General features: G+C 40.3%; 1 protein-coding gene across 7 annotated transcripts in view; it reads right to left on the bottom strand.

Annotated features, from left to right (window-relative positions):
* slc8a3 (solute carrier family 8 member 3) overlaps positions 1-24489 on the bottom strand; it is a 134618-nt gene that overhangs the window by 10408 nt on the left and 99721 nt on the right. For 4 of the 7 annotated variants that reach the window (XM_080871387.1, XM_080871389.1, XM_080871388.1 and 1 more), the window contains one exon: positions 3196-3213. The exons of the other annotated variants lie outside the window; for them this stretch is intronic. In XM_080871387.1, coding sequence (XP_080727513.1) covers positions 3196-3213 — 18 coding nt within the window. The remainder of the gene's footprint in view (positions 1-3195; positions 3214-24489) is intronic. 7 annotated transcript variants of the gene reach the window in all.

Raw genomic sequence — 24489 nt, 5'->3', positions numbered from 1 at the left:
CAGACGCACAGCTGAGCATCGTGTGGTGTTGCACTTTGGAGCGCACAAACAAAAGATCAGAAGGTTGCTTTATTTAGAACTTTCATATTATGCTCAGAAAACACTTTTTATGTGCGGTGTTCAAGTTACTTCTGTGTCAAACTAAAACAGTCATTGTGGCAAAGCATTAAAAGTCTCTCTGCACTGCATTTGGTGGTGAGCCAACTTAGTTGTTTAAAGGTTAGACAAACGCATTCTTTATCGATCACAGCAAAAACTCAACCCAGGCAAATATTGGGTGTAAACATTTTCCATTTTGCTTTCAATGATTCTGTTTTTATCCACATGTGCTGGACTTTACAGCAAATTTCATACTATAAGTCAGCACTTCATCAGGAAATCTGTCATGCTTTCTTATTAGTCTTATAGGTATTTACTGTAAATTCCTCCATCTCCAAAAACATTGTAGCTTTTGGTGAGCTTTCAGTCTCACTTAAGCTGACTGCTTTATAATCAGAATCAGAAAGGGTTTTATTGCCAAATGTTGAGCCGTATTTGACGTATAGACGTATTTGGTGTATTCCAGGCTTTAGCACTCAGTATTTCTTGTATTTCAGAGACACAAGTCTCAAAAGCTCAGCATAATAAACCTAATACAGTATAACTCTGCATGTAGCTACATGATATGAGAGGTGAGAAAGGGCATTCCCTGCTCAGTGTCCACATACTGGCTTTAAATGATATTACATGATCTTTACATGGCAGAGTAGAGCTTGTTCAGTTGTCAGTGAGATGGATGTTGTTGGTCTGCAAATTCAGTGGCTGATATGATTTTTACAGTTGGGAAAAGGTCAGCAGATTCATCTCAATGACAACAGAGTAGATCCATACACCGACGAAGACAGCTTGATATCGAAGAAAGTTCACGAAAATGAGTGAGTCTTAAGTTAGAATTATTTTATCAACCTTAGGAGGAATAATGAACTTTTAAGGATTTGACAGCTCAAGCTACAGCGCTCTAACAACAAAGTCCAGTAGGACGCTTTTAGAAGTATCTATTCTTATTCCTTGCTGTATTTTCTGTTATCCACACACTGTTCCACTGGTGGATGCTACAAACATGGCTGAAATTCCACAGAAGTGCAAGTAATTGAGAGATAAAAGCTAAAAACTAAACTTTATCTGACACATTGTTTTTCTACTCCTGTCTCTGTGTGATGACAGTGATAGTGGATATGCTTAATACAGTAGAATACAGATTCTACAAGTCTCACTTAGTTCATGAAACTACAATCAGAAAAAGGCTGAACAAGTATGGCTTATTTGGAAGGAGGACACCTCCAAAGAAGACCATGGCAGGACAGCTTAGGATTGCAAAGCTGCGTATGACAAAACCAATGTGGAGATATTTGGATGATGAAAACCAAACACAGCTTATCAGCACAAACACCTCCTACTAAGGCATGGTGGTGGTTGGGTGAGTGTTTGGGCTTGCCTTTCAGCCGCAGCTCCTGAACACCTTACAGTCACTGAATCAACCTGAATCAACCATGAACTCCTCTGTATACTGAGGTATTCCAGAGTCAGATATGAGGCAGTCTGTCTGACAGCTAAAGCTGGGCTGAAAGTAGGTCATGCAACAGGACAAAGATCCCAAGCACAAACAGAATGGCTCAAAAAGAAATTAATCAAGATGCTGCAAGGGCCCAGTCCAGACCTAAATCTGGCTGAAGTGCTGTAGTGAGACTTTAATAGAGCTGCACCTAAATGAATGCTGGGAAACCTCAATGAACTGAAGGAATCTTGTAAAGAAGAATGGGTCAAAATTCCTTCACAACATGAGCGACTCATAAAGTTATGCCAGAAACCATTACTTGCAGTTACTGATGCTAAAGGTGGTTCTGAGTTATAATCAATCATGGGGATGTACTTAATTGTTTTTTCACAGGAGTGCATGGAGTTTTTTTTGAAAACCTTCACATGACTTCACTTTCCAGTTTTTGAGGGACAGTTGGTTTAAAGAATCAGCAGCTAAGAGAGCTTGACTGAAGCAGAGGATAAACTGAGGGGCTCCACCAGGTCCCAGTATAACATAAATGAAAAGTTTTGCAAGTAAAGCTGAAAGAGCAATAAACATGGAGATGGAAATGAGCATGACAGGTCCCCTTCAACTGTAATGTGGAAGCTCTGATGAATTTGCTTCCAGTCCGTGTGTGCCTGCGTGCCTTTGCTTTGCAAAGAAGCAGCAATGCTTTACTGAGCTCCTAAGTACATTCCATCAAGCCCCATAACATCAGTCCTGTGCTGTTCAGCTCTATCAGGAAGGAGCCCTTGTGCATCCAGAGGCCTCTCATCCTACTCTGCGTATGACACCCCCACTGAGCCACCTGGTGCAGAGACCCTGTCATCTTTTATACGACTTCAGAGTTAGCCCTGCTGCTCTTTGCTGACAACATGCTTACCATTAAATATTAACATTACCATTAACGATCACAGACAAGTCCCCTTGATAGGAGGGCGCGTTTGCAAGTGCACACACGCGGGCATGCATAATATACCAGTGCATGAGTGCCTGCCTGCACCTGCACACACACACACACACACACACACACACACACACACACACACACACACACACACACACACACACACACACACACACACACACACACACACACACACACTTTTAAGCTAAATCAATTACACATCCAAGACAGTGTGTACCCTCAACTCCTGACAGCATTCCTTTTGCACAGTGCTGCACCTCTACATGACACAATTTGCTTGACAAGGATGGGAAATATAATAATAACAGAACCACAAAGAGGTAATTAAATTTCTAATTTCAGGACTGTAGGTTTTTATCTTGATTGTTATCAACTGTTTGTACCTTGCTCTTGACTAGAGAACATAATTTATGGATTTGTGATTAATAATCCTCTGATTAGCATGCAAAACCATCATTAAGTGAAGAAGAGCGCTTCAAAGGAGCCATGTATTGTTTGTAACAATGACAAGAGAAGAGGACACAAGCGTGGGCATGCAGTTTATTTATACCAAACCTCTCAAGTATCAGTTCAGACTCAACATCTTTGATGGTGACAAAAAATTGTTGTGATTTGGATTTCAGATCATTAAGGCCTCATGTTAAGACCACAGCACGCACAAGAGGTGATGTTAATGGAGATTCTTATAGAGAAGGAATGGACAACTTACCATCCGCTAACAACAGGGCTGTTGATGGAGAGGAGAGAGGGAGGAGGAGGAGGAAGAGGGGAGGGAGGAAGGCATGGAGAAAACAGAAAATGCAATGAGCAATGGAAATGCAACAAAGAAACAAACAAGAAAGAAAAATGGTTAATAAGAAGGAGAGAAATGTGATGGCCTCGGAGAATTACTTTGTACTGACCCCGAGGTGCAACCGAACGTTCGATTGGCTGATGAGGAGGAAGGATTACGGCACTTTGTAGCTTTTTACAAGCATTTATTATGTTCATTAGGGGGGAAACTGTTAGAAATCAACAAAGCTGTTGAAAGTTTTCCTTCCCCGCCTTTTTTTCATGTTTTTTACTCTCAGCTTTGGTCAGATAACAGAGTAAAGAGATGACAGTTTCACATGAACACATATTTAACAAGAACGCTCATCTCCTAAACTACTAATGACCTCTCCTCCTCTACAAGCCCTTTAATAAACAGAAATAGTACGGTAAATACTAACCCCTGAAACAAATTAATATATGCATCAATTGCAAAAGTGCATTTGCTGTGGGCATCTGCAACTCGTGAAATGTAACACTTCTATAAATACTGTATTATGTAAAAGCTAGATTCACTACTGTCAATATGGTGGAGGGGAGGATGACAAGAATTTATTTGGCAGCTTCGGTTAGGGGGTGTGGGCCGTGAAACAACAACAACAAAACCTGCATCAACCTGTCGTGAATAGCTGCCAGCCAGCCTAAAAACCCAATGAGTGTTTTAAGGAGTGTGTCACGAAAGCCTGCACGCTGCTTTTAAATTCTGCAGAGATTCAAAACTAAACACTAGCAGTTCATGAAAATTCCCTGAATTTAAAGATTTTAGTCATTTTCAGTTTAAACCTGCATTAATTGGTGCTTGGCCCCTCAGCAATGATAAATAATTGTCTTGTAATACACATGTGTGCATCAGTATCAGCAATCATTAATTTCTACCTAGTTGTTTGTGGTCACCACGCACTGCTGAGAACACTAGGTGGTTTTTCAGCTGCTAAACTTTCACCTTTGTGAACAAGCTAATCATAATCCAAAACATGGAGCCCATTATACTCAACTGCCCACATTGTTATTGAGTATTTTCGTAATAACATACTTGAAACTATGAGCAAATATCTGTATTTAAATCTCTTTTTGGGCCGATCAAAAAATGTCACAGGACGAGGAGGCTGTGATAAAAAAATAAAATAAAAAATACACTTCTGCAGTATATGTTCACCTAGAATAAGCAAGCAGGCACTTGTGCACTTGCTGAAATATTCTTAGTCAGATGTGGTATTCTGTAACACGATGATGAAAATGTCTCTCACAGCTGCTCCAAAACATCACTCCCCTTTCCCCACGTTTTGATTTGACTTTGCCTGGTTGTTTATCTGCATGCCGTAGCTGCGGATCACTGACACACTCAGATGCCCTCGGGAAAGTTTAAACCATAACAAAGATGAAATCATAAAGAAAAAACTGGGGGTTTGTAAAGTAATTTGGCAAGAAAGATAATTGCATGACAAATTTTGCCATTAGTGAATGAAAAGCGAGGAGAAAAGCGTCCCTATGGCTTTCAGCCTCTAGAGGTTCACAGTGACAGCTCTACCTTTTGACATCTTCACGGTCAAATTCTCCTTAAATTTACAAACCAAAGATTTCACATGACTTTAAAAAAGGAATAGGACGACAAGCAGGAAGAAACTAAGCTGTCTACATCCAACATGAATGGACCGGCTGCTTACTGAAACCTTTTTCACTGAGACATGATACTAATTGACCTGTTTGTGTTCAGAGGCACCTTATCAACTCCCGAAATCAAATACAGTCCACAGTTAATCATGATTAGAAGCTAAGTGCATTAATTGCTATGGGTGACTTGCTTCATTATCATTAGTGGTCGCCGAGCTGTGTTGATCTTAAGCCAAATGTGGTGGAGTGTCCACACCACACTAAGTAATAATAGGATGACATTTAAAAAAACTGAGAAGGGAGCGTCTAGCATTCACACATTCAGGTGCAGAAAATACACTAGAACAACTACACATTGTTAAAGTGGGTTTCTTAAAATCTCTAGCATGTATTAATTCATCAATAACTGTTCTGAACACCAGAATGATATCTATAAAGTACAAATGTTGTCTTTGGTGAACAAAAATTCAATTCAATTTACTTCTAATTTATTTATATAGCGCTGCCAAATGACAACAATAGATGCCTCAAGGTGTTTTATATTGTAAGATAAAGACTCCATAATAAATAAATAAATATTTCCAGGTAGGAAAGAAGTGTTTTTGCTCATTATTTTGTTCATAATGATGTTGATAATGTGGAATGGTACGAGGAAGTTAGCTGCATCTAAATGTTCCAATTTTCATGACATAAATTTATGTTTTATTAATCCAGAACAGCCATGTTTTGATTGCAAGGGCCACTGCTCATTTTTGTCTAACATGCACACAGAGATCATTGCTAGTTGGTCTCTTTTTATTAGTTGTTTATAAAAATATATAAAATGAACTATGTGCATGTAGTCATAACTAGGGCCTCCAGTGAATGAAAGGCTATAGTGAGATGCATGTTCTTAGGCCATGAAGCCCTCATGAAGTAACAGCTCGGGGGGTTTAGACAGATTGACAAAATACTGGAGTCTGATGCAAAAAAAAAAAAAAAAAATGCTGTTTATTTGTGCAAATGCTCAATTACTTTAAGAACAAAAATGCCCAGAATGTCAACATGTGTAGGAAGCCTCTATCCTGTATCATTTTTCACTTTCGGTGGATAATTTCTGAGGCATTTTCAGCGCAACCATCAGCGTGTGCACCCACAGTCATGCCAAAAAGGGAGCAAACAAGCTCACAAATCTATTATCAGACACATAAACAGGAGTGTTTTAAAGGCAGTGGGCTGGCAGTACTGACTGCACTCACAGGCCAGAGTGCTGTCATTTTGCCAGGAATACAACTGCGATAGGGAAGATTAACCTACGAGATGTAATTGTAGAGGTGGAGGAGTGTGCTTGTGTGTGTAGACAGTGAATGTGTAAGTGGAGGGCTAGGATATCTGTGTCTCTGTTTAATTGCCAGCATGCTCTTTTGTGTGCTCTGCCTCATCAGATCTGTCCGGCTACAAAACAGTGAGTCCTCCTCTTGATGTTGCACACATCTGGACTCTGAGACCGGCATCAATACGACACTAATGGGGCGCCTTTTCTCTCTTTAGCTCATTACGGAAGAATCATCATTTGACTTACTGGGGCTACTCTGGTTGCCAAGGACAAAGTGGCTGTGCTGGGAGTGTTGTATGTGAATACATGAAGGAGTGGATGTACGTACGTATGGATTGGGGAAAGAGATACAAAATGAAGGAGAATTTTGTGCGTGCACAAGCAAAGTATGGGAGATGGGTAAATAGATTTATGAGGCAATAACAAAAGAATAGAAATGAGCGATTGGTGGAAAAAGGAGAGTAGCAGTGGAAGCAAGGATGGAGAAAGAAATTGAGGAAGCAAGGGGTATTAAAGGATAGAATCTGAAGAGATGGATGGATGAACACTGGCAGGAACTGCTACATGCGGATAGACAGATGAAGGGAGTAGTAGATATGATAATAAAAAAAAAGAAAGAGGGATTATTGAGTGGAATGAAAGGAGTGGGTGGTTGGAAAAAAAGATGGGATCAAAGATGAACAATCTGTTGGATGCAAGGAAGAATAATAATTTAGTGAGTAGTTTAATGGAGGGATTGGCAGAAATGGGAGGGCAAGAATTTACAGAGCAACCAAAGATGTGAGGTTGAAAAAAGGAGAAGGAGTGGAGGAAAGAATACATAGGCCACAGCCAAAACAAGGACAACTAATCTAAGGAATATGAAAGAAAAAATGGGAATCTCAGCAAATGAACTAATGGACAGGAGGACAGATGGATGTTTGCGGGGATTGAAAGGATGGATAAAGGTACTAACAGAGCTAGGATGAGTGATGCATGAGTTCTCTGATGGATAGAAGAGGTACAGAATGAGCACCATTGATCTATATATAGAAAGATGGATGGAAATGGAGAAAGAAACTGCAAGAACAGGCTATGGAGCAAAGAAGGGATTGCAGATTCTTGATAAGAAAGAGATCACAGCTTAAAGGAAAGGCTGGAGCATACAGTTGGATGTGATGTTAACTTGTCTGCATTTCGCATGTGTGACAGTCATGGTTCAAGTGAATAAGGTCCCATTCACACAGGTTAACAAACAACATGGCAACCACCAGTCATGAGGGGAAAAATGTGTTTCATAGCAGTTGCTGGAAAATCAATTGCTAAAGCCCCAAACACACAGCGACCACCTGGCAACCACTGGTTGCCATGGAAAAATGTGTATTCACAAACTGTGAGGCACAAAACCTGCTTAAGATTGCTGTGGTCACCTGTAGCTTGCATGACTCATGACGACTTGTCTACAAATACTCGCCAGCTGCTCTCTGAGTGGTAGCGAAACTGGGAAAAGTGCGACAAACCAGAAACAAAGGCCGCTTGTTCCTAATGCAAAAAGTTGCATCTTTTAAAATGTGTCGGCCGACTTTTACTTTGAAGGTAGGCAATCTCAGTCTCCAGTTTGCGTTGCACTTTTTCAAGTTTTTTCTACGACTTTGCTTGGAATTCATGGGTATTTTCAGATTCAGAGCTCCTTTAGAGAACTAAGCTATTACAAGTCATCTTAAGGAGGATATCTGCAATCCATGTTATTGTTATTGCAAAAACTTCACCAATTTTTTCAGTCTCATGGTGCCACTGGAGATCAGGAAAATTATTAGGTCTCATCAACCACACTGTTCAAACAGATAAATAAAGACAATCTGCAGGATGTAAGCTAGAGACCATACAGCGACATGCTCAGGCAATAAAACCTCAGACTACACCTGCCGTTGAAAATATCAGAAACGGGTACAGATACCTTATATAGAGGGCTAGAAAGAATATGAGTCAAGGGTGTAAAGTGGCCAATCACCTTCAAACTTAACTTTTATGTGATTTAATGTGAAACTTTTGCGACTGTATGCGACTATGACAGAGCTGTGATATCCCTGTATTGGCAAAATCAGTTCAACACACACACATACACAGAAATGCGATCAGATAGGACAAAAAGGATAAGTGGAAGGCTGAAGATGTGGACATAGAGGGAAGGAAGGAGGGTTGAGTGATGTTCATCTGTTTCCTGCAATCGTCCAATCATGAAGAGACATTATCTACTGTACTGAGCACTAGTCATCAGTCTTCATAAGGCACACATTTGCATTTGTGAAGATATCGACACCCGTACTGCACATCATTTACACACACACACACACACACACACACACACACACACACACACACACACACACACACACACACACACACACACACACACACACACACACAAAGCGACTGTGAGAGAAAACGTGGTGCACAGGAATCTCAGCAGACAATCTGAGTGTTTCCTGCAGCTCAGAGTGATTCGTTAAATAATAATGGTTCAGGATTGCAGCTGAGTGGCCACCGTCTCTGGTCTGCACCGCTACTCAGCTTGCACCAAACACACGCACACAATTGTCAGCCTGTGAGAGAAACAAGATGACAAAGACGGATGCTTCAGCTGCCTTTATTATGTTTCAATATGCAGGCTGTGTAACGCGTCCATCATCTTGTTATGCTGTATCCATGTTTCTGACGGTGTGGAATCGGAGGGAGTCAAAATGCTGAGCACACACCATGCTTCATCTTCTCAGGCAACGCTGCTAGACTGAATGAACTGATAATTTAACTGAATGCTGGATGATTTCACTTGAGCATCCTGATAGAGGTCTTTCATGGATGAAAAGTCATGTTTTTAATCTTGCTGCGCTAATTAATGCCGCTATGAGTAACATTTTGACATAAACAAATCGTCGGCACATTAATTTTGAAATATTATAGTGATTACTGTAAACAAATACAATCATTGGCAAGAAGATTGGCACACCCTACCACACACAACACTGTGCTTAAATAACATGCAGCAGGCAGCTGATGGTGGTCTGGTTTACGACAAATGAGGAAGAGTTTTGTGTTCTCCCATCTTCCTATTTATTGCGTGTAATCCATCTTATATCATATCACAGCATATAATATGTTGATTAGAGATGCTGGTAGGTGAGTTCTGTTAACCGTGAATACAACAAAGCCAGCTTCTCCTCTCTGATCCCACTCTTTCTGCTAATATAGGTACAGTAATGATTAAAGTGGTACTCACTTGGTAGAAAACACTAATTATTGGGATTTCCCCAAAAAGCCTAACTGTTTCTTTAAACATTTGTAGGAGGAACTGATCAGTTGCTAGGTTCCATATTTGGTTTAATCTGCATCTCTAGATAACGGCTGCTTGGGAAAGCCCACAAAGCCCCAGACAGTCTGCCTCGGGACACACCAGAGATGCTCCTAATCGGCACATATGGCGCATTTCGCTTGGGACGTTTTTTTATATTAACAAGAGTCTTGTTCCTCTCACTATTACTGCCTTATCATCTCTTTGTGGCCTTTCCCTGTCTGTCTCTGGATCTTTGCCTTCAATCCTTCGAATGTTTTCTTTAACATCTTCTTTCTGTGCCTCATTTGCACATCTACCTCTGTCTTTATTTTCTTGTTTTCTTTAGCTATAATAACTTGGTAGGTGTGAGGTTTAAAAGGTAGTGATTTTAACTGATTTTCACTGTCATTTTTTATCTATCATTTATATTTTTATAAGGGTAAAACTAATTGAAAAATTAGGGTCACCGGGCTTTACAGTCTTTCTGTCTTTTTCACTTCCTTTTAAATTAAAACTAGACTACGTAAAACTCAATGCAGGTTGGATCTTCCTGTTGTAAGTAAAAAAGAAATTTCATGATTTTACATAAGCTACATTCAGCTCTTCCCTTATTCAAAGGGGGTCACCATAGCAGGTAGCTCTGCGTGTTTTGCACAACCCCTTCCCGACGCAACCTCAAAGGGATATACGTCTCCTCCCGGGATTGAAATGAATCTTTCATTTGTTAGGCAAATGTTTGAACTAGTACACTAATTTCCTGCTTTTATGTATGAAAACAATTTCTAAGACTTATTAGAAAGATGTTCTGGTTCTGGATCAGCTACTGGCCAGCTTTACTGATATTTGGCATCAAAGATATCTCACAGAGTCCTGGATCACTAATATAATTTTGACTGCTTCGGTTTTCATGACTCTTGAGCATTCTTAAAATAGTTTTTAATATCATGCGGCGGCTAACATTTTGACAGGAAATATCAGAGTAGCAGTTTCTGCCTCTGTAAAGGCACCATTCTGAGCTTCTGTGGATTGATCGATGTGTGGAGGTCTCTACCTACGCGCGACATGTGACTTGCTGTGCTGCAGTGGTTTCACATGATCCCTCTGACTGATTGCGCTAAACAAGCAGGAGAGGATGTAATTAATGTGGGTTTAAAAATCAACTTTGAAAAGATGTTCTGGTGAAGCAAATGAAATGAACACAGAGGAAACATGTTCGTTAAACCTCAACGATGCACAGTGCATTTCCATGTGGAACACTAACACACTAAGCAAACTTTATTTGCTTGCAAGGAGAAAAAAAACTATTATCTCAATCGACACCTTTCAGCTGATTTTGTATTCTGCAGCTGACTCTAGAACGTTGCTACTACTGTACACATTCTTGGCCTCCAATTTTACTCTGTGTTCTGTATTTGTTTACACGTTATTTGATTCTTTGATCTGGCTTTGAGGACTAGCTGCCCATTGCTTGTAGAGATAGCATAATTCACTATTTTTAAAAAACAGGCCATATTCTGCCAAATAATGCCACTGTTACAACAGCACCACCTCTTGTCTATGTTCATTCCCTACACATCCTCCTCGCCTTTCTCCATCCTGCCTCCATATTTTATGCATCTCTTATTCCTCGCCTCTGTTTTTCTCTCTCCCCGATTTGTCCGGTCCAAATTTCACGCTGAGCTGCGCGGATCAAGTGGAGACGAGCTCCCTCTACTTGTTAACACTCTGTTTATTCTGCAGCCATATCAGCCTCTCTACCGTGTCAGCAGCAGGCAATTACAGAGCAGATTACCAGCTCTGATAATGTCATCAGACCAAGGCTTCGACACAAACACGCGCAGTGAATACACACATATGCATGCAAACAACTAAACACTGAAGTTCACCAACATGTAGAGGATAAGCAAACTTACACCTGCAAGTAAACAAGCGTTCCGCAAGTGTGGAAAGAAAGTTTATCCCGCTACATTGTAACTGACAGCTGTATGTGATCATTTATAATAAATTGAGTAATTACATAGAGTAACACAGTAGTTTAAAACTAACAGTTCACAGGTTCCTGGTTCAATCCTGCCACCTGGCTGGGTATTTTCCTGGGTCTACTGCAGCTTTCTACCAAAGCCCAAGGACATGCAAGTTAGTTCATTATTTTAAATTGGTGGTAGCTGTTGATGTGAGAGTGTGTGCTTGTCTGTCTCTCATTGTTAGCCCTGCGACTGGTGATCTGTCGAGGGTGCACCCTCGCCCAAGCAACCCTGGATGGATATCGTTTCTTTATAGCCAGTGTTGCAATGGACGTATGCTGAAGTACAATCCAAAAATTATTTTATGCTTCTTTCTACTTTAACTTCACTATAGTTTGGGGGAAATGTCCATTACTCTGTCTATCTGAGAGCAGTAGTTACGTTACAGCTAAAATATATTATTAATGGTATACAAGAGGAATCATTTATCATACAGTCAAACAGGATAGTGAATAATAGAACACTGACAAAGTCCTTTTCTGTAATAGTTTTATACTCTATGTTTGCTGATAACAGTTTTACTTCAGGTTTAGCAGCATTTTTACTTTAAACAGAGTTATTTAAAATTGTAGTTTTGCTACTGGTTTGAGAATGTCTTCCACCATTGCACCAAAGCAATACTGTGTAGTTAAGATAAGATCAGGTGACTTGGTATTCAAACTGTGTTGCTGTCACACTCCGATGACTAAGTCACAGAGACAGAGAAGTTTTGTTAAACTGAGATGCAACTGCTATGTTGCAGAGAAGCTTGTAATCATGAATCATGTTTAGCGATATCACTGGATTTTAACCTTTTGCAGTCTGGCAAAAACATCTGCATTGTGTTCTTATCTGTTTAGCGAGGACTATGCATTGGTCTGCAATCCACCAGAGGGTTCTCTCTCTGGAGACTGTGTGTTGGAGATGTGCTGAGTTCATCGGGAATCGAGGGGTCTCTCAGCTACTCGATTTAATCTATTGTGGCCACTGTGCTTACTGATGTTACCCTGAGAGCTGATTAACTGCCTTGCTTGGCCTTTGCAACCGCACAGGCAAAGCTGCAGCCGCCACTAAGTCGTCTCATCGGCTTTTTAAAGCCCAAGGGGTCCTTCTAAAGCCCTCAATATCCACTTATCATATACAACATTATTATCTGCACCATTATTATGCCTTTTCTACTAAGCACTAAACTGGAAGTAACTTTTTTTTGGTTGTTTTACCCTCTGGATATAAGACAGCCTGCATATGAATATTTCAACATGTGTATTTTGTCCCTAAATGAGACATCTTTCAGAATAGCTGGCACCACACAATTAAAACAAATGATTCAGCAATGTTACTCATTTGTTGACACAAAAAAGAACAATTTCTTAGACTAAGCCAACTGAGATTCAATCTAGAAATACTGAATTTTTACAGGCAAGTAATCTTGTCAAGAGAAAAAACCTAATTTCTGCATCATTTTATGTATTTATGGTACACTGCAAAAACTCAAAATCTTACCAAGTATATTTGTCTTATTTCTAGTCAAAATTAATCTCATTACACTTAAAATAAGACACAATCAGCTACAGGGTAACATTAGAGACTAGAGATTTTTTCCCCTTTTCCACTGGCAGATTTTTTTTCACTTATTTCAAGCTAAAATATCTTGTATTAAGTGAAAAAAATCTGCCAGTGGAACAAGTGAAAAATCTCTAGATGACACGGATGACACGCTCCTCTTCTTTAACTTCCTGTGCCTGATTGCTACAGTGGATCATTTGCTTTCATCCTCTTCTGTCACACCAACAACCTGCATGTCCTCCTTCAAACATAAACCTCCTCTGTGGTCTTACTTTTCTCCTCCCAGATAGTAACTTCATCTTCAACATCTATCCACGGTCTCTCCTCTTCACATGTCCGAACCATCTCGACCTTGACTTTATAACCTGATGTCCATCCTGGTCACTCCCAATGAAAAGCTTCACATGTTCAACTTCGCCACCTCCAGCTCTGTGTCCTGTGTTTTTGTCAGTGCCACCATCTTCAAACCACACATCACAGCAGCTCTCGCTGCCTATTAAATAACTATTAAATGGTAATCTAAGTCACCTGTAAAGATTTCAAATAGTTAGCCTAACAGCTTCTGCATACATGTAGACCTACATTTCACTCACTTTACTCACTTTTAGACCAATAGGGATCCAATTTTCTATTGTGTACATTCCTGTAAATTTATGGCTGGTTTGATGATACAATTTTGTAACAGTATTTGGGTTGAAATGAAAATGAAAGCTACAATGTAGCTGCAACAGTGAAATCTGGTTTAAGCGCTTTCTTCAGCTGAATTTGGTCAAGGAAAAAGAAATCATTCTTTCTTTCTTTTTCTTTTTTAGGGAGGGTACTATACATAGGAGCATGGACACACAACCACACACGTGCTCCTCACACGTCCGAGGTGACTGCTGACATGCCCCAAAATAAACTGGTTTAGTCAAAATAAATCAAATCAGAAGTCAAGTGACTACTGGGAGCCATCTAGCATTAAAGGGAGGGACCTTCCCTAATGCAAGAAAAAGCACCTGAGCTGCTCCTCCTGTTAGGTGTGTCAGTGAGGGGTGAGCTTGGTTTTCGGGAGGGTAGGGGCAACACAAGGTCATCAGCGACACAGACTTTAATGAGGGCCCACACAGAAGCCGGTGCCCTTGCCGGTCCCCCCGTGTGTTAAGACAGGCCTGACACTGTAGTGTGCCACTGGCATGGCAGGTAGCAGTGCAGCTCATCCATATCTCTGTGCTGAGAACAGCCCCTCCACACACCTCTCAGGAACAATTACTGCTCTTCCAGCTCCTCATCACAGATGGCGAGGGCTTTCAGAGCGACCCCCGCCCCTCACCGCCTTTCCTCCGCGTCTCATTGTATCTTTGGTTGACTGTGTCTGTCTCTCTCCACCTCTCTGTCTTTTTTTATTTATGCTTAGACTATTTCTGTCTGCTTCCTCCTCCCTCTGCTTCTATCCCCCTCCTCCTCCGCCTTACCCCTTTGCCTCTCCCAGCTCCAAACTCAACAGTTCAATTTAAATCCATTACACCCAAGCCCCTGACAGAGTGTGGCATCCATGGTAGCCGTTACTAGACAACATTCTCGCTGTGACTCTGCAGCAAGGCCACCGCTGGCAGGGAGATGCACTGAAGGCATGTGGGGCCTTTTGACGTAAATGCCTGTGTCATTTGCTAAGTGACAGGTCCCGTCCCTCAACCGCAACCCCAATGTGGAAGGGGAAAAGATCACATCATAAATCATATCGTGCTGACGGAATGAAACATATTTGTTTAAAAGCATGACAATTCAAAGCAGAAGGATGAATCTAATTTGATAGCAATATGGCATCCTTCTATTGTCATTCCCTGTGCATGGCTGCCCCTGTAGCCCTCCTATCTGCTGAGCATGATGCTGAGTAAACATGGGTAGGAATTTAGCAGCAGTGATGGCTGAGGTAAACCTGCTCCAAGCCTCCGTCCTTGAAGAAAGAGTAAAGACACGCTAAATCACCAACACAGCATCTCACATCCTACACTAACTATTGTACAAAACCACAGTAATCATAGCAGAGAAACTCAGCTCTGACCTTTCCACTTGGAAGGCGGTGCTGTAAGCATACACTGCACTTCCACTATTGTCTTGATCCATGCAAAGTTGGGCAAACAATGTACATAAAGATAAAGATTCACAGTGAAAATATGCAAGGTTATAATCACAATCAGAGATAATTAAAGGGACTGCTCATGCAGTGCTTCCCACAATAACACTGCATCAATGAATTACCATTTAATTGCATGTTGATACAATCAATGCTGCTGTGACAGTTAGCTTGGCGCTAGCAGAAGGGGAAAATTATCATGCATTTCTTCACTATAATGGAAGGAAACTGTAAAAGAAGACATCTGCCTTTTAAAATAAGTGGCAACTGTTCTTGGAAAATGATTGCTGCCATCATGCCATTACAGCTGTCTGAAAAACTTTTTGTGGACTTGATGCAAATTCTGACACTGTTTTGAAATCTTTATTCTCTGCAATAGTCATTCCGTCATTCTGTAATACCTCCTCTGCTGTTACTGGTAGATTTAGCTGTTACTGTGCTAGATTTAGAATAAACAGGCCTCAAATCCAAACACAGAAAACGAAGAGGTGGGACTCTGGTGTGGTGGTTATCAGTGTCACCGCAGAGCATAAATGTTCTGGGTTGGTACCTGCGAGTCTGCTGGGGCCTCTGAATCTGCATTTTTTGCAGGTGCTCTGGTCCAAAGACAAAGAGCACAAAGGTTTGACAAAAGCGGCGTACGCTAAAGGTTTAGCTTGCTATTGTGCCCTTTTTAAAAAACATATTTTAATAGGTGGCCTTTTCACCACTTTTCTAGCAACGGTGAGCTGCAAGGTGGTCGTTGTCCTCCAGCAGCTTCCTTCTTATTCTTCTCACTAAGCTCCAACATGTACCAGCTCAATTTAAGTTACGGTATTTTGGATGCTGAAATTCTTGCTTTTTTTCTTTATTTTTGGCATTAGCAGCCAGTTTCTCTCTTAACAACTTCACGGCTGTCTTCATGGCACTATGCAAATTGTAGATAGCAATCAAAGACCTGTCAGTTTGGAATGGAGGTCAGAACAAACCAAGCTGGTGGACACGTACATACATTTTATGGTAATGATGATTTTTTGGGCATTTTATGCACACATTAGGAAACAAGGCACCTTGTGAAGCATCTGAAGAGCCATAGGTGACAAACTCAAGTTAACTGCTTATTATTAGCTTTCTTTACAAAACTTGAGTTTGCTTGGCTGCACTATAAACAGATGAACCAACTAAATATCTGTTTATGTCTGCCAAAGCAGATGTGTTTTTTTTTATGAATCTTTATTGATCAAAACTTCGATAGCTCCAGTTTTCAGCTTTTAATTGACAATTTTCTGTGTCGAAGGTATCCCAGTTATATAGACAGTACATTAACTCTACATAACCTTCATTATCATGTCACACCCTTCCTCTGACAATCTTCTCAATGACCCGAGAAAGAAGTGGAGCTTTAATGAAGTCAGGGTCTGCGAATGCATGAATAGCATTTGAATTAAATCTATTCATCCATGCCAGTGTGATTTCTCTGTGGTACTGAGGAAACCGAAGGCCCTCTGAGTCGTGACATTTGTGCCATGGCTGGTGGAGCAGGCTGGGAGGTGAACACCCATCTGCCTATATCCCTGACCACAAATTCCAAACCCATTGCAATACACAGACTTTGCCTGGAATGAGAAAGATAAGGGGAAAGGAAATCACAGTGTAATAGGTTTGTGACCAGGTGTTTTAGCAGATATGTATACATGTGTCTATTTGAAAGAAAAGCAAAAACACATTTCTTACAAGCAAACACTGTTATTCTTCCACATACACCAACAAAGGAGCATCCAGATTCACTTCCTGCAGTGCACCTGTGACACACAGTCTCTGGGGCGTATTTTATGATTACATAATAATCTTTACTTAAATCCATTTCTTGCATGGGAATTAGTATCAGTGTCACACGATTCTAATTTCAGAAGTCTCTCGACATACTAAAGTAATCCCTCCCAGATTTCAATATTAATTTGTCATGTGTATTCAAAGAGAGCCTTGCACGCTTTGAAAATGAGCTGAGAACAAACCAAGAGACTTTGCTGACAACAGAGAAGGGATTTAAATGATTTTAGACAGGGGGAGGTCAAACTGTGAAACCCCCACCAGGACTGACGCAAGTTCATAAGACAGATGTGCAATGTGCAAAGCAGATCTCCAGCAATTAAGACAAGAGAAAATAGCACATCAGAGATATAAGAGATGTTCTCGAGGCTGATTTCATTGCTCAAATGTCAAGGTACTGATTATGAGAAAGAACTGCAGCACAATGCTGAAAACACAGTTTTATACACTGTAGTCCATGCGCTATTAGTATTATTAATAAAGTGGACCTATCCTACTTTTTTCCTATTTTCTGTCATAACTATGAGCTAAAACTCAAGAGCAAAAATTTATTATAAAACTAGCTTAAAGGGAGAGGTTAAACTCAGCAGCTTCACCAAGTCCCATTGTCAGATAAATACAGACTAGTTATTATAGAATCTGCACAATTACTCTAGCAAAGAATAAAAATAGGGAGCTGGGAACGAGCTTGATATGCACCTTTTACACTCTTATTAAACATCATTCACACCACAAATCACCAGACTACACAAAGCATCAAGTCCAAATTGCAGCTCATTATCATTTTGTTGAAGGACTGCTGTGTTAACTCGTATAGTAAATCTGAAATCTGACAGTTTAAGCCAAGATAATGATCAATAGTCAAAGCCTACTGCTGTGCTCCCATACTATTTAATTAATCACTGTGCAATGTTTCAGTGGAGATTGTCTTTATTTTTAATTCAGGGCACAAAAGAGTTATTTAGTAGCTCCATTTAAAAAAAAAAAAAAACTGGTCAAATCTATTGTCTCGCTTTGTTTTTGTGCATTGTTTATTGTGTCAGTGGTCTCTGTGGTAATGCCATTTCTGCAAAGCTGTCGAATACATTGTAACTTAAAGCGAAACACTGATCAACACAGTCTTATTTGATAAATATAAAGTCACTTTCACTGGCTGATTAGCTTAGCACAGATGAAAAAAGCGACTATGTTGCAGAAAGCCCTGCTCCCAGTCTAAAAAAAAGAATCTAAAGAGTCCATAAAAAATAACAAATTATTTTTCATGCACTATAGCTATCACACAGATGAGGTATAAATTGTTATTTTTGTAAGTTGCAGTACTTGTTTCCTTAGTCTTTGTGTAAACCCACAACTCATTTCTTTATATTTTTCCAGTAAATCTGGAAATAGGTGCAGCTATTTATCAAAATGTATGCAAAAATAAGGAGCATATGAGGGAAAAACAGAGTATGTAGAATCTAAAAAACTTGAAGGTGAATGTTTGGTATGATGACCTTTATTCTTCAACACAGCCTGAACTCCCTTAGGAAAGAGTTCTGTCATTTCTTTAAGTAGCTTTCAGGAATAGCTCTCCAAGCTTCTTGAAGGACATTCAAAGCTCTTCTTTAGATGTTGGCTACCTTTTGTTTTGTTTTCTTCTTCTAACGTAGTTTTCAGACAGTACTTCATGGCGAATCAAAATTTGATGGTACATTTCTGCGTACATTTTCCAAGTCCACAACACCACTGGCTGAAATGCTGCCTCCACCACATTTACACCTGGCTGAGTCTAACCTCAGCCTTTTCTCCCTGTTATTCATTAAGTATGGCTTCTGGACAGTCCCCCTTCCACTTACAGCATTTCTGGTGAGGCTCCAGTGAACAGGAGGTGGATCAACAGAAGGTCCAGATGCATCTCTCAGGTCTTGTGCCAGGCAAATTTGTTCCTATTTCTTCAGGACATAAGTTTCACATATTGTTTATCAGCTTCAGATTTTTAGGCCTGCAAGTTCTTTTTTTCTCTTTTGTCCAGTTTATTCGGTTTTGTTTTTCGAGATATGCCTTATGCATTTTCAAACTTTATGTACAGGAACTAAGCTGATCTTTTAAATTAAATTCTCAGTGGGAAAGCAAACAGAAGGTGTTGAGGATTGTGTAGTGAGGCAAAACTCACCTTAAATACTTCAATTTGAAGCCTGAACATTGCTTGATGTTACAGATCTTACTGTAATTGTCAGCGTTCATCCATCTCTGCCATCACTCCACCCACTTTTCTTTTTTTCCTAAACTGAGCTGCATTAAGAAAACAGACTGAGGTCCTAGGGTCACATCCCTGAATTGTTTGCCAACAGGTGGTGAGGTTGCTGCTCCTGCAGGGAGCGGCAGCTGTTCCCCATCGCTCACTCACCAAGGTCTTGCTGTTTCTGCCATCATTTGTGGAAACAAGGGCAGAGCTTGATGAGCCTCTGGAAAACTGATGGCAAACGCACCGGGAGACAGCTAAAATGGCAGGTATTAGTAGATTAGTGGCTCTTGTGTGTCATTAGCTAAGGTAATAATGGAAGGCTTTGTGGGAGGTTATGTTGTGTAATGATGCATATGATAGCATAAGCCCTTATTAAACTACATTTCAGGCCTATACTGACCCACATAAAATGTGTCATTTGATCAGTAAATGGCATCTAATCCATGGATTTTCTGATTACCACTTCCTGTGCGTTCTTGTGCGGACTGCAGCCGTCGGTTCTCTGCACACCTGTTAAATTGTAGGAATATTTAATCCACCTTTCTCAGAGGATACCATGAAGGGAATGTGTCCTTACATGCTCGTGGTGCCGTGGGAGGTTCCACTGCACAGTCACATAAATGGTTGTTCAGTGTAATCCAGCTCACGCACCTATGCAAACCTAACCATGCTGCAGTATAAGTCTCCCGTTTTGTTTTTTTTAATCTTAAAGAGCTTAACACAAAAACACAAAAGAGAAAGGAACAGGAAGGTATTTTATGGAAATACCCGCCACAGGCCACCTGTCATCCAGACAAATTGAACTGACGTAAAATATAAATAATTTACGCTGAACAACATAATCCAGAATCTGTTATGCTGTGCTACTTTACTTCCTCAAAACTTGAAATTAATAAAAGACATATTAATTCATAATAAGTTCATAATAAGTAGTCATACAATGTATAGTTGTGGTGTGCGTACAGTACACATCCTTTTCCTCAGATTTCCTGGATTACTATGAGATTGCCAAAAAACATGAACAGCTTCATTCTGACATACTGGCACATCCATTGGGAGATCCCCAGTGCCATCTGTAATGGCTGGTGGGGCTGGTGATAAGGAAAGTGAGTCTTTATCTCAGCCCAATTAGGCAGCTAATTGATTCAATACCAGTCATTTAGACCTCCTCCAGGCTCAGGATTGAGCACTTCAAGCCTTTGAAAAGACATCAGGTCCCCGCAGGGGAGCAACCAGGGAAAGATTGTGTTTGACCCTGCAAAGGAGGTAGATTATAATCTAGATTTAAATCCTCTAACTAGGAAGAAATGGGTAAATCTGACGAGAGATTCAACCCTTAATATTAACTGTCACTTTAATCTCTGACTAGTTTCATTGATTATAAGACAAAACTGTTTCATTTTAACTTCGCAGTGATCAATTAGCATTTTTTAAAAAAGATATTAGAGTATTTTTATGGGTGTTTATTGGAATTATTGACCAATAGAATGTTAATAGTAATATAAAACATGATATGCTTCAAAATGTGTCTATTTTTGTGTGGGCTATTGGTTCCCAGCCAAGTGTAAAGTGGATGGAATGAGAGTTAGCGCCTCCAAGTCTGAGTCCATCGTTCTCAGCTGTAAAACGGTGGAGTGCCCCACTCCGGGTCAGGAACAAATTGCTCCCCTAAATGGAGGAGTTTGAGTATCTGCAGTGATGCGGTTGCTGTACTGGCCTGTTGAGGTACAGAGCGAGCAAAGTGTGAAAGCACTGTCAATTTACTGGTGAATCTACATTCCTACCTTTAACTATTACCATGAGCTGTGGGCAGAGATCATGATTACAAGCAGCAGAAACAAGCTTCCTCTGCAGGGTGGCTCAGCTCTGCGAGATAGGATGAAGGAGTCTGGTCATTCATCTTATCTCCTCCACATTGAACGAACCAGTTGGGTTGGTTCAGGTATCTGATCAGGATGCCTCTTGGGCGCCTCCTAAGTGAATGGGGAGGAGGCCCCAGGGGAGAATAACTCTTGGGAATTTCTTGGGGTCCCCCCTGGATGAGCTGGGAAAAGTGGCCCGGGAGAGGGAGGTCTGGGCTTCTTTGGCCTTATGACTCAAACATAGATAAATGGAGTGGAGACCAGAAAACACGGGAATGCATAGATTTTGAAAAATGCATACACAGCAATTTTGTCCCTATTGTCAACGTCTGTAACAAGTACCACCTATCATACATGCTTATTACAAACTGCACAATTACTATAAAACTATTTATAAAAGAGCACTGCAGATTAACACTTTCTCAAATCGAAATATTTAAACAAATTTTTATCCATTCTATTTTCTATAACACCTGGATTTTCCATGTAATCTATCTACATATTTCCATAATTCCATTGATGTGCGATCAGATTAGGTGCAGATCAGGATCAAACTGCAAAGTGGGACACTGCCCTTGATTGAGAATATGCTCTCTTAGTGTCCTTCTGAAAAAAGGATGAGCCTACTGAGCCTATACTTGCAACATAAGAACAGTGCTATTTACAGAGATGGAGGTGGCCTTTCATTTCCCACGGTGCTAATCCAGCACTGCCTCTGGCTTTCCATTTCACTTTTCTGAGGAGGCAAATAACTCTTTTTCTTGACATACTGAAAGCAGGCGATTCATTTGAGGTCAAATACAGGTTGGCTGCTAACAAAGGGATGATAAGCTTGACTTTTAATGCAAGACAAAGAGCAGGTACATGAAATTCATTGAGTCATAGAGATTTATGCAGCCCGTGACCTCAGCAAAGGGAACGTAATGAGCGTCAAGTTCATAAGTGGTATGCTCTTGGTTCTATCACGTAGGACAAAGCAGATATTATTCATAGGATGATGACATGGAGGAGACTGTGTGGAGCATCACGTGGTCTCTAGTGGTTAGTCTAGTGGTTATGGAAATAAAGCAAATCTCAAAGAGATGCCATTTTAAACAATTTAGTCTGGGTATAATATTACAGTATTGTGGTCACATGTAAAGGCCTCATCCACACATACACTTAGTCTTGCTTCTTTAATGAAGACAACTTTTTCCCTTTACACACAAAGCTCGTGAGTAAAACATTTTAGATGCAGGTATCTTCAGAAACACAGAGAAGTGCAGGAAAATGTCGATGGCTGGAAAGCTGGTCACAACTGAAATAATCTGAAATGGTTCCCAAACGTTTTGAATTAGTTTCTAATCAAATGGTGTCTAGCTGTAACTCACCTCTTAAGTTAGATGTCTTTAGCTATTTCTGGGTGCAAACTCAAACAAAGACTGTGGCATCACTGAGAGTTAAAAACGGCCCCAATGCTTCCATCTCCAATAAAATGTTCAGTGTGGCTGTTGTCCCGCATGTTAGTTTAACTGAAAAAGAGGATTTATACAGTTTAACAGAGTAAGAACTTAGCAGGAGGTTAGCTTGTTGGATTTTTTGACAATATTAAATTACCTCTACAACTTTTGCATATTCACTGTTAACTACCGTGCCACTCACAGCTAAAACTGCTACCAAAGCCTACAACCATGGCCAATGCTAATGGTACTTTTTTCTTCTTTCTACACACACTATTCCTACCGCTAGTTAGTCTCCCAAAGGCGAACTGTGTTTGCAAGACATTAATTTAGAAAACACACAGCAGATGTTTCAGATTTGGTTGAGCATCACATTTAATTTCTGGCTCAGGCTGATGTCAGTTTAATTTTGTGCAACACATAAGTGTCTCATACCACATCAAACACCTCCTATATATGTATTTGTATTCAACATGATAATGTTCTACAGCACAAATGTCTTTATATTCTCAGAGGGCACTTGCAGCAACATTTTAAATTGTCTATTTGAACTTCACGTGTCCTAGCGTTGGTGATCTGGCCTGAGCATCCCGCCACAATATAACTCACCCCTCATTCGGAGGTAATGAATGTGTGTGCGTGTGTCTGTGTGAGATGGAGAGAGAAATCTGGAAGAAGGACCCGGCCAAGCTCAAAGAACAGCATGTGAAGTGCCCTTAGATGCCACAAGAGCTCACTCTGAGCGAGGCGCCTGACGGGTGGCACATTTCCCAACGATGGGCATGATTTGAATGAAAAGTGGCAGGGTTGGAGATGGATTACCACAGGGAGGAGAAGGGAATTAATTCTCTAGCCACCCACGCACGCACAAACGCATTAACACATGCAACAAATGTAGGGGATAATAATATACTTTCATCACAAACACGCTAAAGCCAGGAATACTTTCTCCCTGATTCTGTTTTAAACAAATGCAAGAAACACACTCAAGTGTTTGCTCCTACACAACACACCACAGTACATGAATGATGACACTGCCAGCCAGTGCTTTGTAGCACACTTTTTGCAGTGTCATTTGAAGGTCCCACACTTTCAAGTCTACCCAGGATGCTCCACCCCTCCTCCATCCCCTTTGCTCATATACTGATGTTTTTCCTGAAACATTAAAGTAGCTTATTGTTTCCTCTGTCCTTCCTTTCTTCCTGAACATATCAATTATTATCACGTCTTGACTCCAACTGGCCAAGTTTATAATGGCTTTAGATGTCAGGAAGCAGACTGTTTGGGTATGATTATTAATTTGCATCTACTTACCGTAGAAAGCTAGATTAATTAGTTTGGCCAATTTTATTTGCAACTAGTGCTCAAAAGACTTGTTAATTAGTCTTTTAAAAGCAAAAATACATATAATGTGAAGATGTGACCTTTTTTGTTGTAAATATATATCTTTGTATTTTTGGACTGTCAGAATGAACAAACTTGACATTTACATTTGACATTTTTGAAACATGCTATGAGTCTGATTGCATAGAAGTCTATGAGAAATTACTCTACAGCCACTTTGATGTAATGCAAGAGTAAAACCTTCCCAGCTGGTCGCAGTTGGTACTTTCTAGTCAAATTTTAGTACAGCAGGATATTCGTTTTGCAGATTAAGCTTCCATTTTGTGCAAAATAGACTATTAATCAGGGTATGAGTTAGTGCATGGGTACCCTGAGATTGACAAGTCACTAGTACAGGTAATCAGTATCCATTACGTTTTTTCCTAAATCTGTAAAACAGTGGTTATTAGATAATCAAACCAGAGGCTAAAGGTGAAAATTAGCCTTTGTTGTCTCAGCAGTGTAAAAGTCACACTCTATGCTGTCCTGTGAAAACTAAGTGCACCCCAGCTGCTTAAACAGGAATTAAGAGGGTAAGTAGCCAAGTGCTTCTTC

The sequence above is a fragment of the Rhamphochromis sp. 'chilingali' genome (assembly GCF_963969265.1).
Source record: "Rhamphochromis sp. 'chilingali' genome assembly, chromosome: 21".
Taxonomy (NCBI): domain Eukaryota; kingdom Metazoa; phylum Chordata; class Actinopteri; order Cichliformes; family Cichlidae; genus Rhamphochromis; species Rhamphochromis sp. 'chilingali'.
Note: the sequence above shows the minus strand (reverse complement) of the source record. Positions and strands in the feature narration are given on the sequence as shown.